A 12,470-nucleotide genomic window follows, 5' to 3' on the forward strand; every position below is an offset into this window, starting at 1 on the left:
TGTGTCATCCCAGAAGGAGGCCTTACTCCAACGCAGCTTTGCTGGAGCAGGGAGTCACTGTAGTGTTTTGCTCCTCAGGCCACTTGTAACTCACCACATAGCAGAGAGCTGTGTGTGTGTGGTGTGCTCGTGTATCTTGTTCCCACTCGTGGGCCGCTTTCTGGTCTCTTGAAGCCTAGCATCTAGTAGGCATGCAGGATGGTGCAAATTAGCCATGTAACATGGCTGTTGAATGATTTACTTATATGAGATGTGTTTGCTCTTGGGATTATTCATGGTACAGGCTTCACTGAGGATTTACATCACGCAAACTTTTTTTTATTGCTATTCTTTCCCGCTGCAGGTTATCTGATGTAAACCTGGGACGTTTGTTACGTGGAGAAGACTGCGACTATTTGGTTTCTCCTACAGCTGGTGCTGTGATGGAGCTTCTTGAAGAGCTGGGTGAGTTGTTCTATCATGACTACAGTATTAATTATAGCTATAATCTTAGCATTCTCACCATGTTTTATTTTCTGATTTGTTTTGTTTTCCCATCTGGAACATATCTGTTTTCTTCCAGTGAAGAACCTCAGTGAGATCTGCATGTAATATTGGTAGAAATAGGTTGTGGTTCTACAGTTTGGGAAAATTAGGCTAAGATTACCTGCCATCTGCATTACATTCAAGCTCACTGAAGCCACCTGAGACATCTGAGTCTACAAAAACATAAAATATTTTGGATGTAAACATTACCAGGGATTTTATGTGCCAATTTTGATTAGTGTGAGCATTTGAAGTCTGCCTGTGAATAGCTGCTGAGTGGATCCTTTGTTTTGGGTTGGATACTATAAGTGCTAGCCATGAAAAGGCAGATTTAAACTGGTGGCTTTGCAGCTTGTGAGGACGATGTTGGTTCGAGGCAATGTTTCAGAAATAGCCTCATGGCAATCAGCATTGTTGAGACAAGGATTTATGTAACAGAACTGTAAACATGTGGTCGAGTGTACTTTGTAACAAATATGAGTGGAAGGATGTGTGAAAATAAAATGGCAGTGCACCAAAAGGGCAGTATTTGCTTACTGGAATTGGAGAGTCCTAAGGAAACAACCTGTGGTTTGTATAGCTCCCTGGGCTTCAAGTTGCCTTTCATGCTGTGGCTGAAGGGGAAGCGTGGAGCTATTGTGTGAGGATGTGGTTTGCTACCTGGTCCTGGGGGTATCAGATGAATGCTGCATGTGGGTTGGTGGGGCTTGGTGCCAGTTGCATGCTGAAACACCTTGTGCTTGTCCTGCAGATGGGAAGACAGTACTGCTGGTGGGTATCAGTGGGGCCTTGGGGTCCTCCTTGCAATGCCTGCTGCAGAGGCGGGGAGCCACCACCACCAGCTGCCATTGGAAGTCACCTGGGCTGCAGAGCAAGGTGAGATCTCTCTGGCATCCCTCAGACACTGAGCTGTACAAGCTCCCTGGGGAGGTAAGATTTCCCCTCCTGTTATACCACTATGGCACTGGAGCGTGCTGGCAGCCAGCCCTCATTGGCTAGAGTGGCTTCTCCCTGCTTGTTCAAAAACAGTACTCCGACAGGCAGGCACTTGTACTGGAAAATATATATTGCGGCTGCTGTAATCTTTTTATTGAGTCCTTGTAGCTGTGAGAGGAAGAATGCAAGGTTACAGCTTGAAACAGCTGTGTGCAGATTTCCCTTCTTTCTGTCTCTGCAAGAGAGAATCATAGAACAATACTGTCCTCGAGGTTAGAAAATACCACTGAGATCACCCAGTCCAACTGCCAACCTACCACCACAGTAAGTGTCCCTCAATGCTACATTCACGTCTTTCTTGATCACCTCCAGATATGACAACACCACCTTCCTGGGCAGCTTATTCTAATACCTTACCGCTCTTTCTGAGAAGATATTTGTCCTAATATCCAACCTGAACCTCCCCTGGCACAACAGAAGGCTGTTACCTCTTGTCCTATCACTAGAGTCTGCTTGACTGCATCTTTGTCATCTGTATGGAATCGCTTGCTTTGAGTTGTCTTTCAGATCTGTTCTCTGAAGATCTTTCAGCTGCCTCTTTCAGTGGCAAGGGGTTTCGGGACCTTCTCTTCATCTTTGAAGAGACTTATAAGGGGATTTAAGAAGTTCACGGGATTGAATTCAAAGGATTTCATATGCTTCACACTGCTGGTTGCTTTTTGCAGAGCTTTTATCAGCAGTTTCTAAATTGATCCAGCTTCCTGCTGATTTTTCCATTTTGTCCCAGTCCCAAGTTTCATGTAGCTGGGGATGTGCTGTCTCTGTTCCACGCCGTGACTGTCACCTCGCATTGCACAGTGCAGGCCACACGGTGGCAGCCAACTCAATGTGATGGTGTCTGGCCGGTGGGCTGGAGCCCAAAGCCAGGAGGAGGAAGCACCCGAGAACAGCTGTGACAGTTTGAAAGTCTTTTGGCAACGCCGTGTTTTCACAGCTGCTGGTGTTTTTGTTAAACTTGTCTCATTTCTGTGCTTTGAGTGACTGACAAGGCTTAGGAAATGTATGCTCCTCTCCAAGATGGAAGTGTGATGATGTTTGTCATTCTTATTGGGTTTGAGAACTGCTTTGTGCTGGATTGGGAAGTGCTGGGGTACCAGAGGTAATTCTGCTGGGTCATGGCAAAAGGCTTGGACCTGAACACAGTTGCTGTGCTGTCTTCCTGCTGGAGAAAGGTCTGTTTCCTCCCTTCCAGATGCTTTCCCATCATCAAGCCTCGCTGTTTGGCATTCCGCATAGCTCACCTCTCACAGCAAATCACTGATGGGAAACAGAATATGAGTGAAGTAGGAAGAAGCTGGAGGCTCTGCACATCAGTCTTCCTGAGTTCATTTTATTTTTTGGCAGCAAAGGAGAATCTGCTTTGCCTGGGGAACTTGTCAGCAGTGCTCTGGGGAAACTTACCTTCCTCTTCTTCATTTGTAAGCTTACCTGTGCAACCTGGGCTAGGGAGCTGCTCTGTCAGGGGCTTGGACTAGATGATCTCTAGAGGTCCCTTCCAACCCGTACAACTCTGTGATTCTGTGAAGCCTATGGTGTCACCAGTAACCCTGTGTACTGCTCAGCCTGGCTCTTGTAGTTTTAACTCTGGGTTGTAGGTTATGTTGAATGTGTGCACGGGATGTTGTCCTGTATAGCGCTCCCAGAAGTTTGACGCTCAAAAACCAAGCACCAATTTCTTACACAACAGCTAGGCTCTGCTGCCTTGTGGCAACCTGTGTTTGCAGTGTGACACTGCTAGATAACATGATATTAGCTGATGATAAAAGTTTATCTTCTCTTGCTTTGGTACGCTAATTAAGCAAAAGCAGTTTAAAGGCTGACAAGGTTTCTTCTCTTGAAAATTTTTTAATTGAATTTCAATTAAGCTAATGTCTGTATCAACTAATACATTTTTTCCAAGACTTGGAAGAATTTACTCACGATTTATTTTTCTGTGCTGACTTCAGGTGTGGTTGAACTTTTCTGCTCCTTCCTCTGAAAGTTACGCTTCTGCAATAGCATTTTTTGTGCTGTTTATAGGCGTGATGTATGATAGTGTAATAAATTCACTCTCAAAGTGAGAAATGAACTTGTGAAGAGCATGAACTTTTCACTGAGTTGCACTTGTTTTGCAGTACATACAAGCAGAAGAAAAATGGAGTTTAAGGCTAGATATATCTTTTGTGTCTTAGTTTGTCAGACAATGCTCATTTGCACTGAATCACAATTCCCAAACTTAATGACGTAATACATTTTCTAAGCAAGTATTGTTCCCTTTGTGAAGCATTGAGCATTTTGTTGGATGTAGGTAAGATGTTAGCCTTCTGCTGAGATTTGCATGAATAATTCTTCAAGGTATAGTTGCTGCAGGAAGCCTGAAAAATGATCTGGTGACATATTTTCAGAAGATTCTTACTTGGTAGTTCCATTTTTTTTTTTTAAACAACAAAATAGAGTAAACTCACTGTTACTGGCAAAGAATAAGAACTGGTGTTCTTAATCTTTTATCGTGTTAGAATTAAAAAGTTTAAGTTTTCTTGTTAAAGAACTGAAAATTAGTATATTGGTGCAATTAGAAATAGAGAACTTGTTTACAAAAGATTGGTCGAGAAGTAGGACAGGGTTCAGCTGGAGTAAATGAGTAGGAGTTTCTTTCTCATGTTTGGGAAGAAACTCTGTTGACTGCAGTCTCCTTTTTCTTAGGGCCAGCCCTTAAGCTTCAGATTGTTTGACATCTCTTTGTCATTCACTGTCTTATTTTCACAGTTTTGATAAAATGAAGAGCCTTGGTAGTTGCAGAAAGATGCATTTCATGCTGCTAGATATGAGTGAAAAGACAGAGCATGAGAATGGCCATGCAGATCCTGTGAAAGGAGAGGAATGAGAGGCTGCTCAGAGTTTCTAATGACATTGCTGTACGTGTAGTGGGTTTTTCTGTTTCATAACTTTGCATGCACCATAGCAGTATGCTACATCATGCTTCACAGGAAGAGACTTCAGCCTGCAGTAGAGGTGCCCAGCAGAGGGACTGATAGGGAAGAAGGGAGTGGGTGGCACTATGTACCCAGTTAGTACCTCCAGCTGCAGCCAGGATGCCTGTGCAGGTCAGTCGTGGAAGCTGAGAATCACAGTGTTCGGTAACAAGGCTAAATAGTTTGTAGCCTTTTATTCTTGTGTGTTCTTCTACTTTCATTTTCAATTCCTGCATCATATTCACAGGAAGAAACATTGGCATTATGAGTAAGACAGAGAGTAGCATGTAAGGCACAGTGGATCATTTTGTAGGATCATTGCAATTATTTAGAAGCAAAGAACACCAAAACAAAATGTTTGTGCAGGCTTCATGACTACCTAGTCTTTCAGTTATCTGGAATGTACAGTTACTCTCTACCATTATCATTAACTACTTGGCTTGAGTGTCTGCATTGTTGCTTCAACATTTGCTAATTTATCTTGGGAATGGGTGGTTCTTCTTAATCTGCTTCTACTTAAATCTTGGTAGAGAGAGCTGTATTTTGTTATGAGGTAAGGTTTCCGACTATTTGTTGGCATGGCTCTTCCCATCTGAAACAATATTTACTGGTGAGAAGGCAGAACATGACTTGAGTATTGCCTTACTCTGTTTCCAACCCATTGCCTAGTACGTTGGGAATGGTTTTGTGTGGTTCTGCTTGCCATGGTCTGGGACACAGCACTTCCACCAGCAGCACTGCCTGACGGGTCACCCCGCGGCCACCTGTCAATAGCTCCTCAGCCTCCTGGCAACAGTTGCCTGATGCATCTGGTTCCGATCAGATGCATCCTCTGTCTGGAGACTGCGCAGCATGTTTGTGAGGGAGGTTGGATGTGATGATTTCATAGGTCTTTTCCATCTCTAATGTCTGTGATTTATTTCTGATTTAGGAGATAAAGCCTCCTCATGCCTCCCAAGGCTTTAGTGATTTATGAGCAGTCAAAAGAATAGGTTATGGCAAAAAGGGGAGGAAAAAAAAAAGGAAGGGCAGGGACATGACTTCTTTCAAGGGAAATCAAATTGCCCCAATGGAGATGAATCTCTTCCAAGGACATCCAAAATTCTTAAAGCAACTGTTTTACTTCCAGTGGACCCATTCTTCCAGTCAAACAAGTTTCTGGATGACATTTAAAAAAGAAAAAAAGAAATCACCAAGGGAGGAAAAAAAACAACAAATGTATAAAGTGTTTGTTATATATATAATTCACAGACTCTCCAACTAACTTTATAAACACTTGCACATAGAAATATGTGCTTACAGCAAGAGAGTTGAATTTATATTTCTCTTTTTTTTATTTTTTTCCCCTCTTCTTTATATTTACTTATTTTTTGAAATGAGGAAATAGGCTGGATGACTCTTTAAGCAACCTGATCTAGCTGTAGGTGTTTCTATACATTGCAGGAGAGTTGGACTAGATGGTCTTTAGGGGTCCCTTGCAACACAAGTGATTTTGTGATTCTATGGCAAGGAAATCATTGGAGGAGGGCTGTGAGCTCAGTGCATTCTCAGCCTGTAGGACAACTGTTCTGTGCCCTGTGATATTTTTTTTTATGGAGACAGTAGGGTAGGGCAATGAGGTGGAGGATTTGTCTATTTTTTTAAGTGCACTTATGAATATGACCAACTTCAGTCATCCAGTGTGTTAACATTGTCTACAGAATTGTTTATATTCAGCTGTTAACATTTTTGAACATAATGATTCGTAATCATAGAAATGAATGTTTGGTCAGTTGTTTTCTGTCACTATAGTTATGATAGAATTGATCTATGTTGTATGAAAATTTATCAAGATTCTCTCTTGTTGCAGCAGCTCTCAGGTGGTTCATAGCTTCAGGATGTGAAACTGTGTGTGAAGCTCAGAGGCTTAGCAAGGAATGATGTTCCTGACCATCAGTATATGAACTATAACTGCTAGAACATGGATTAGATTTTTGCTACAAAAATACAGGATACATGTGCCTGGAGATAATCAGTTTTTCTCTGTGTTGCTGTTATGGTAGCAGCTGCTTGCTTCTTGTACTCTTGGTACACAAGAGTATTGTACAGAGTCATTTTATCCCAATTTGCTTGCAAATTCCACACTATAATTTGACTTGACGCTGGTCAAGTGTTACTACTTATGTGATCTCCTAGGAGTGGCATGTATGCTGATACTTGCAGCAGACACAGAAGTGTAGGCAATTTGGATAAGGCTAAATGGCTGTTGAGACCACGTGTTTGCAGGCAATCATTGGACTTCTAGTTGAAGCCTGAATTGGCTTGTAGTGTTAGTCATCTGTCAAGCAAGCAAGCCTTCTCCCACACATTTGGCTGTATTTCCACATGTGAATCTCTGAGGAGGGCTAGACGATCCGTGTGTCCTCTAAGGAGACAGAGCTTTCTTAGCTTTCTGCCTTTTCCGATGCAGTTCCCCTCCTGAGTGCTCAGCTGTGCCAAAAACGTGCTATCCTGATAGAATTTGTAGCTTTTCTTTCTTGGCAAGAGTGCTGGGCAGAGTTGCATCAGAGCGCTTTTGGCCAAGAAAGAAGCTGGAATGCTTGTCAGACACAAATCAGTTCACAGAGTAGTTTGAGGGGATTGTGACAGTTGGCATTTATTTACATTTTTTTTTTTAATTTCCAAAATATCTCTTTCTCTGATACAGTGTTTTGGGTCAGTGCTGTGCCTATATTTCCTGTTTTGAGTGGATCTTTATACATCTGCCTCTGGTGGTATCTCTTCTCATGTTGATTCCAATAATTATCACAGAGCACTGTTTCAGAACAGGGAGGAAAAGCACTTATCTCTTTGATTCTACGAATTTTTGAGTAAGCATTTTTGCTCCAGCATCTGTAAGGTTGAACTAAATCAGAGGCACTGATTAGCAAACAGCTGAGAAAGGAAAAGGAGCTTTAATCGGTCTTCATCAAAAGCATTGATGTTTGCAGATCAGGTCATCTTGTCTTTCTGATTGCTGTCCAGGTTTTTTCTTTCAGGTAAGCTGACTATACTCTTTGTAATTACCTGCTTACTGTATTTCAGTTGTTCTTTTTCTTAAGTCTCTCCAAATTTCTTTGTTGGGCAGTACTTTGAACAACAATGGGGCTTGTTTGTTGAAAATGAATAATTCCCATAAAATGTTATTGATGCCGTCTCTGACTCTCCTTCCTCATTTTACAGGTGCTTTTTCTTTCTTCTTTTACAATTTTAAATGCTATTTTTCATAAATATAACGTGTAGCAAGAATCCAGGCATCGGTTTGGGTTTTGTTTACAAAAACTCTGCTCAAAACATTCATTTGTTGTTTATGTAATTTGAAAATACTTTCCATGTACCAAAATGTACTTCTAAGATTAAATACTTTTTTGGGCTTTTCATAGCTTAATCATACAGATGTGGTGATAGTTGGCAGTCCGAAGCCTGACAGTGTTCCTGTGAGCTGGCTAAAACCTGGAACCACCGTCATCAACTGTCCTCCTGACTTGCTGTCAGGTAAGCAAAGCTATAAGTGAACAGTTCTTGCAAGTGATGTACAGTGAGCCTTTGAGAAGAGTGTGTTGTGTATTGGTGACTACACACTGTGATTAAAATCTACATCTTTGGGAGGGAGCCTTTGACAGGGGGTGTTTGTACAGGAGGGATGAATGCATGTATCTCTGATGTGTAAATAAGAAAAAGATGTCAGGTGAAGGAGGGGATACTGGAATAGGTTCTTCACACCAGGACTGCTAAATAAGCAGTGATCTCATGGATTCATTCAGAGGTCATTGCATGACCTGTTATTTCAGCGTTGGTTTGTACAGCATGTCACCTTTTGAATTTTGTTGTCTCAGCTGGAGCACAGGGAAAAAGCAAGATAGGAAGAGTATTTGTATAATGCAATGCAGAGAATGGTGAATCTAGAGAAATAGCATGCATCTCAGAACAGACAAGATGTCACCTGCAGCTGTTACCCATACAGAATAAGTCTGGAATCCTCTTTACCCACTCCTTCTAATATAAACTGGTTGTAGAGGAGGTGTAGGTTTTCTATTGAGAAATGCTGCAGAATTTTCTTAGAAACAAAACTAAGAAAGCTTCCCTGACATTATTATATTCCACTGCTAAAATTGCATTTCCTTTAAAATTCCTTCAACAACTGTAAGGGTCTCTGGATATCTTCTGTTTTTCACAGTACACATACCAATTCGATTGTTTGACCTGATGGCACTATGTTGTAAGAGAATACAAAAATAAAGAAGTAAATGGGTAATGTGATAAATCTAGCGAAGCACAATAACTAATCACAGGTGTGCAGTGAGCTTATTAACGTCTATTGATATAAAACTGGAGAAATGGTCATAAGAACAAGGAGAAATAATTGTATGATTGTTAAACTAGATATGTTACCTGAGGGCAAATTAAGCAGACGCTTCTAGTGAGTTACTGCAAGACCAGGTTTGTAATAAGGCAGCTGCTGTTCCCATCCAAAGAGTGGCCTTAGCAAGAAATACCTTTTGTTGTCCATGTTGATATACTCTTGATTTGAACATATGCTGCAGCTATCCAAAGGTATTTGGACATTCCTTCTCCCAGAGTCATGCCCTGACCTTCATGGGGATCTGAGGGGGAGTGCACCAATCCTTATCCCTTACTAATGCTGCACAACTTTTCCAAAAAATAATTAATGTTTTTTTTATATCAAAGAGGAGTGGAGGAAAGTCAGATATGCTAGCGTTGTGATTAGGAGACTCTTTGATTCTTTGGTGCTTGCTTCTTTTGCACAGGGTCAGTGGGACATAATTGTTATTTGCAGAGGTCTGTTGAGCAACTACTTGAAGCACAGTAACCTTAATGGATATCTGATCTGTGAGTGTAATGCTCTTTCATAAAGTAGGAATGGGGAAAAAAAAAGGGAGAGGCACAAAGGGAATGGAGGTAGAGCAGTCAACACCTATGAATATATGAATGAAAAGAAATGACCCTTCCTCACATCAGTCCCTTTCAGCAGGATCCACTGAGTTGTCCAACTTGGGGAGAAGCTGCAGGTCTGTGAAAGCAGAATGGGGTAAAGCCCTTGTAGCCTGAGAGGGCAGTGCTAGAGACTGAACTCCCCTGGCTCTGTGTGCTGCTGGTGGAAGTCTCGCTTCCTGATACCCAGTTGCCACATTTCATTGCAAGTGAAGCCTAGGTCTTTCCTTCACAGACCCAAAATTTGCACTTTGTAACCTCTTGACGTGGCTTTAAGATACCTATGTCTCAAGATCTATCTGCTCTGTAGAGCCATTTATAATATCAGTATTTCCCTAAAAAATAAAAAATAAATGTGCTGTTGGGATAATGGAGTTAAAATATCTGAAATGTTTGTGTACCAGAGCAAAACTCAAGGTGGGAAAGAAAATACCATGTGCCAATGGAGCTTTTTGTGTTTTTCATGTTGCAGCAGTCATCTGTGTTAAGTACAGTGTTTCTTTGAGAAGGTAGTATGAGGTATTAAAAAGATAGTTTAAAACTAAACTTATGTACCAAATGTTCATCTGCTTTTATGCTTATGCTTTTGAGACTGTCAAAAACTTGGAGAAACTCTGGAACAACAGCAAAAACACATTGTGGTAGCTTTTAGAAATGCTAGCCTGAGGACTTGCTGGGATGAGTACAAGAAACACAGGTGTCTGTCTGACAGGAAGAATGCACTTAGTTTAATTGCAAGGTATTTATTAAAAGTATATTTTGGAGTAATGGCCTTGGAGAAACCAAGGCTCTTTACTCTTACAAGTGACTGTTCACTTTCAATGCATAGTGAAAACTGTTTGGCTGGCATGCTCAGAAATTGTTATAGGTTTTCTTTTGTTTTAGAAGTCTCCAACTCAACGCTTGTGTTGGGGTCACAGGTACTGTATGGAGCAACAATGGTGTGAAGTGACTTTTATCATTGCTAAATGGTGGATAGATTTCTACCTCATCTAGTTATCCACGTAACTTAACACATGGGCATGTTTCAAAAGCACTCCTAAATTTGCAAGGATATGGTTATATTAGGTAGCTATAGTGATGCAAGCCAGGAGAGTAGATCTAAAAGTGCTTTCTCCAAAATGATGGCATTTTTCTCCTTTTAAGATAAAAAACACAAAATTTGATCAGATGTTTTAAAATGATCACAATTCTAAAATTGTTGGCAGTACAACATAATATTCTGCTGTGCTAATGATTATGGGATTATGGAATCTAGTGCCTCTTGCAGGAAAATACTTGATTTGTGAATGTGTAGAAATGAAGAATGAGTTTCTGAACAAAAAAGAGCCAAGATTATTTGGGAATTGATGACCAACTCCATTAAGGTCACTAAAAAGCTCAAGCCCATGTGGTTTAATTATCTAAGTGGGAAAATGTGACCTTTTCTCACCTCTCCATTCTAATCCTATCTGCCTGCCTGTATGGCTGTGTGCTGCCAGTAGATGGTCCTTCATCAGAGTGAGGCAGAGGAGGGAGCACAGTGCCTGCAGTTCAGCTGATCTTCTGGCCAAAATCCAAGGCAGAGAGCATTATCCCAGCTCCCATCTGGAAAATGTATCCTGGATGAGCTATTCCAATCCTGTGGTTGTCCTCTTAGCTCTTGTATGCTCTGGCTTCACCTTGACTCTGTCTGGTTAGTGTTAGTATGGTAAGTGCATAGTGTAGGCAGGCTGGGAGATGCACTTTATTGAAGGGAAACATCCAATGCCAATATGTATTTACATGCATGCTTGTTTTGTCCTGATAAAGAAATCACATCAAGCCAAAAAAACACGAAGTTGAGATGTTTCTGTAAAGCACAGCTGTCTGAAAAGAGATTTTGAACTCCATTCTTCCTACTTCATTTGTCTCTCTGGCAGCTCTCCCAGCCCTGTCTCAAGGCAGCAGTGCTTAGCTTATGACTCTGATGGGTTCTTCCAGTAAAACTCCTGTGCTTGAGCTGAATGTATTTCCAGAAATTACTATTATTTTTTTTTTTAAGAGTGTGTTAATACAAAAAAGTGGGCTTTTAGATATTTTCTGGGTTTAGTGTCAGGACTGGCCTCTTACTGCCCACTTAGCTCTGGTGCTAAAGTGTGAATGTCTGCTGGAAAGCTGGTTAAGGAAGGGTCTGACAGTGCACTTAGAAAGGCTGGGGGTGTCTGCAGGTGAGCCGCTGCCTCTCAGTGCTGATACTGCAGCGCTACTGCTGGGTACCTACAGGGCCCAACCCAATGCTCTCAAGCTCTGCTGCCATGGGGAAAGTGGCTCTGAGCTGGGGCGGGCATTTTGTGTAGCTGCAGGCAGGGTGAGGGCAGGGAGGGCTTGGCTAGATCAAGGTTTGTGCTCCAATTCTCCGACAGGAGAGAGGCAATGCTGTCAGTGTACAATTATTGTCTTTTATTGTAATTATGTTTACGCCCTTCAGAATGAGGCAAGGGCTGTGCAATACCCATAGAGACTGGGATGTGAATTTTGTCTTGGAGAAACTGCATCTAGATAAAAGTCAATAAGCAACAGCAAAAGTGCAAGCCAAAAGGAGGATTCTGGGTAAATGACAAATGGTATGTTTAGTGAGGGTAGCTGATGTATGGCTATTGTATAATATGTTGCCATTAGAAACAATCATAACTGTCTTTAAAGTAGGAGTCACTCTGCATTGTACAGCCTCTGCAGACTATATGCATTTAATAGAATGTTCACGAGGGTAACTTTTTGCTGTTCAGGGGCTTTTTAATGGTCCTGTATAGGATTTTCAGGTCTTTTTGTTGTTCTCTTTCACAATGAAGATATGGAAAAAAAAGACAATTTTTACCATGCTCATGTATGTGTTTTGTTAAAAATGCGCTTAACGAAAAACCTGTCAAGCTTTTTTTCCCTTTTTTTTCCCCCCTTGCTTTCCCCTCTCCTTCCTTCCCATCAAATCCAATTGGACCCTGGATTTGATCTCTCTTGTTCCCAATCTTCTTTTTCCTCTATATTATATGTTTTGTCATATGCATGTGT

At 41.4% G+C, this 12,470-nt stretch overlaps 1 protein-coding gene across 1 annotated transcript in view; it reads left to right on the top strand.

The window, feature by feature from the left end:
* The window catches only part of MTHFD1L (methylenetetrahydrofolate dehydrogenase (NADP+ dependent) 1 like), a 135,980-nt gene that overhangs the window by 7,232 nt on the left and 116,278 nt on the right, over nucleotides 1-12,470 (top strand). The window contains exons 6-8 of the mRNA XM_065732137.1: nucleotides 344-444; nucleotides 1,277-1,401; nucleotides 7,874-7,985. Coding sequence (XP_065588209.1) covers nucleotides 344-444; nucleotides 1,277-1,401; nucleotides 7,874-7,985 — 338 coding nt within the window. The remainder of the gene's footprint in view (nucleotides 1-343; nucleotides 445-1,276; nucleotides 1,402-7,873; nucleotides 7,986-12,470) is intronic.

Source organism: Cyrtonyx montezumae, unplaced genomic scaffold, assembly GCF_038088225.1.
Source record: "Cyrtonyx montezumae isolate F1298 unplaced genomic scaffold, pur_monq_1.0 scaffold_0, whole genome shotgun sequence".
Classification (NCBI taxonomy): domain Eukaryota; kingdom Metazoa; phylum Chordata; class Aves; order Galliformes; family Odontophoridae; genus Cyrtonyx; species Cyrtonyx montezumae.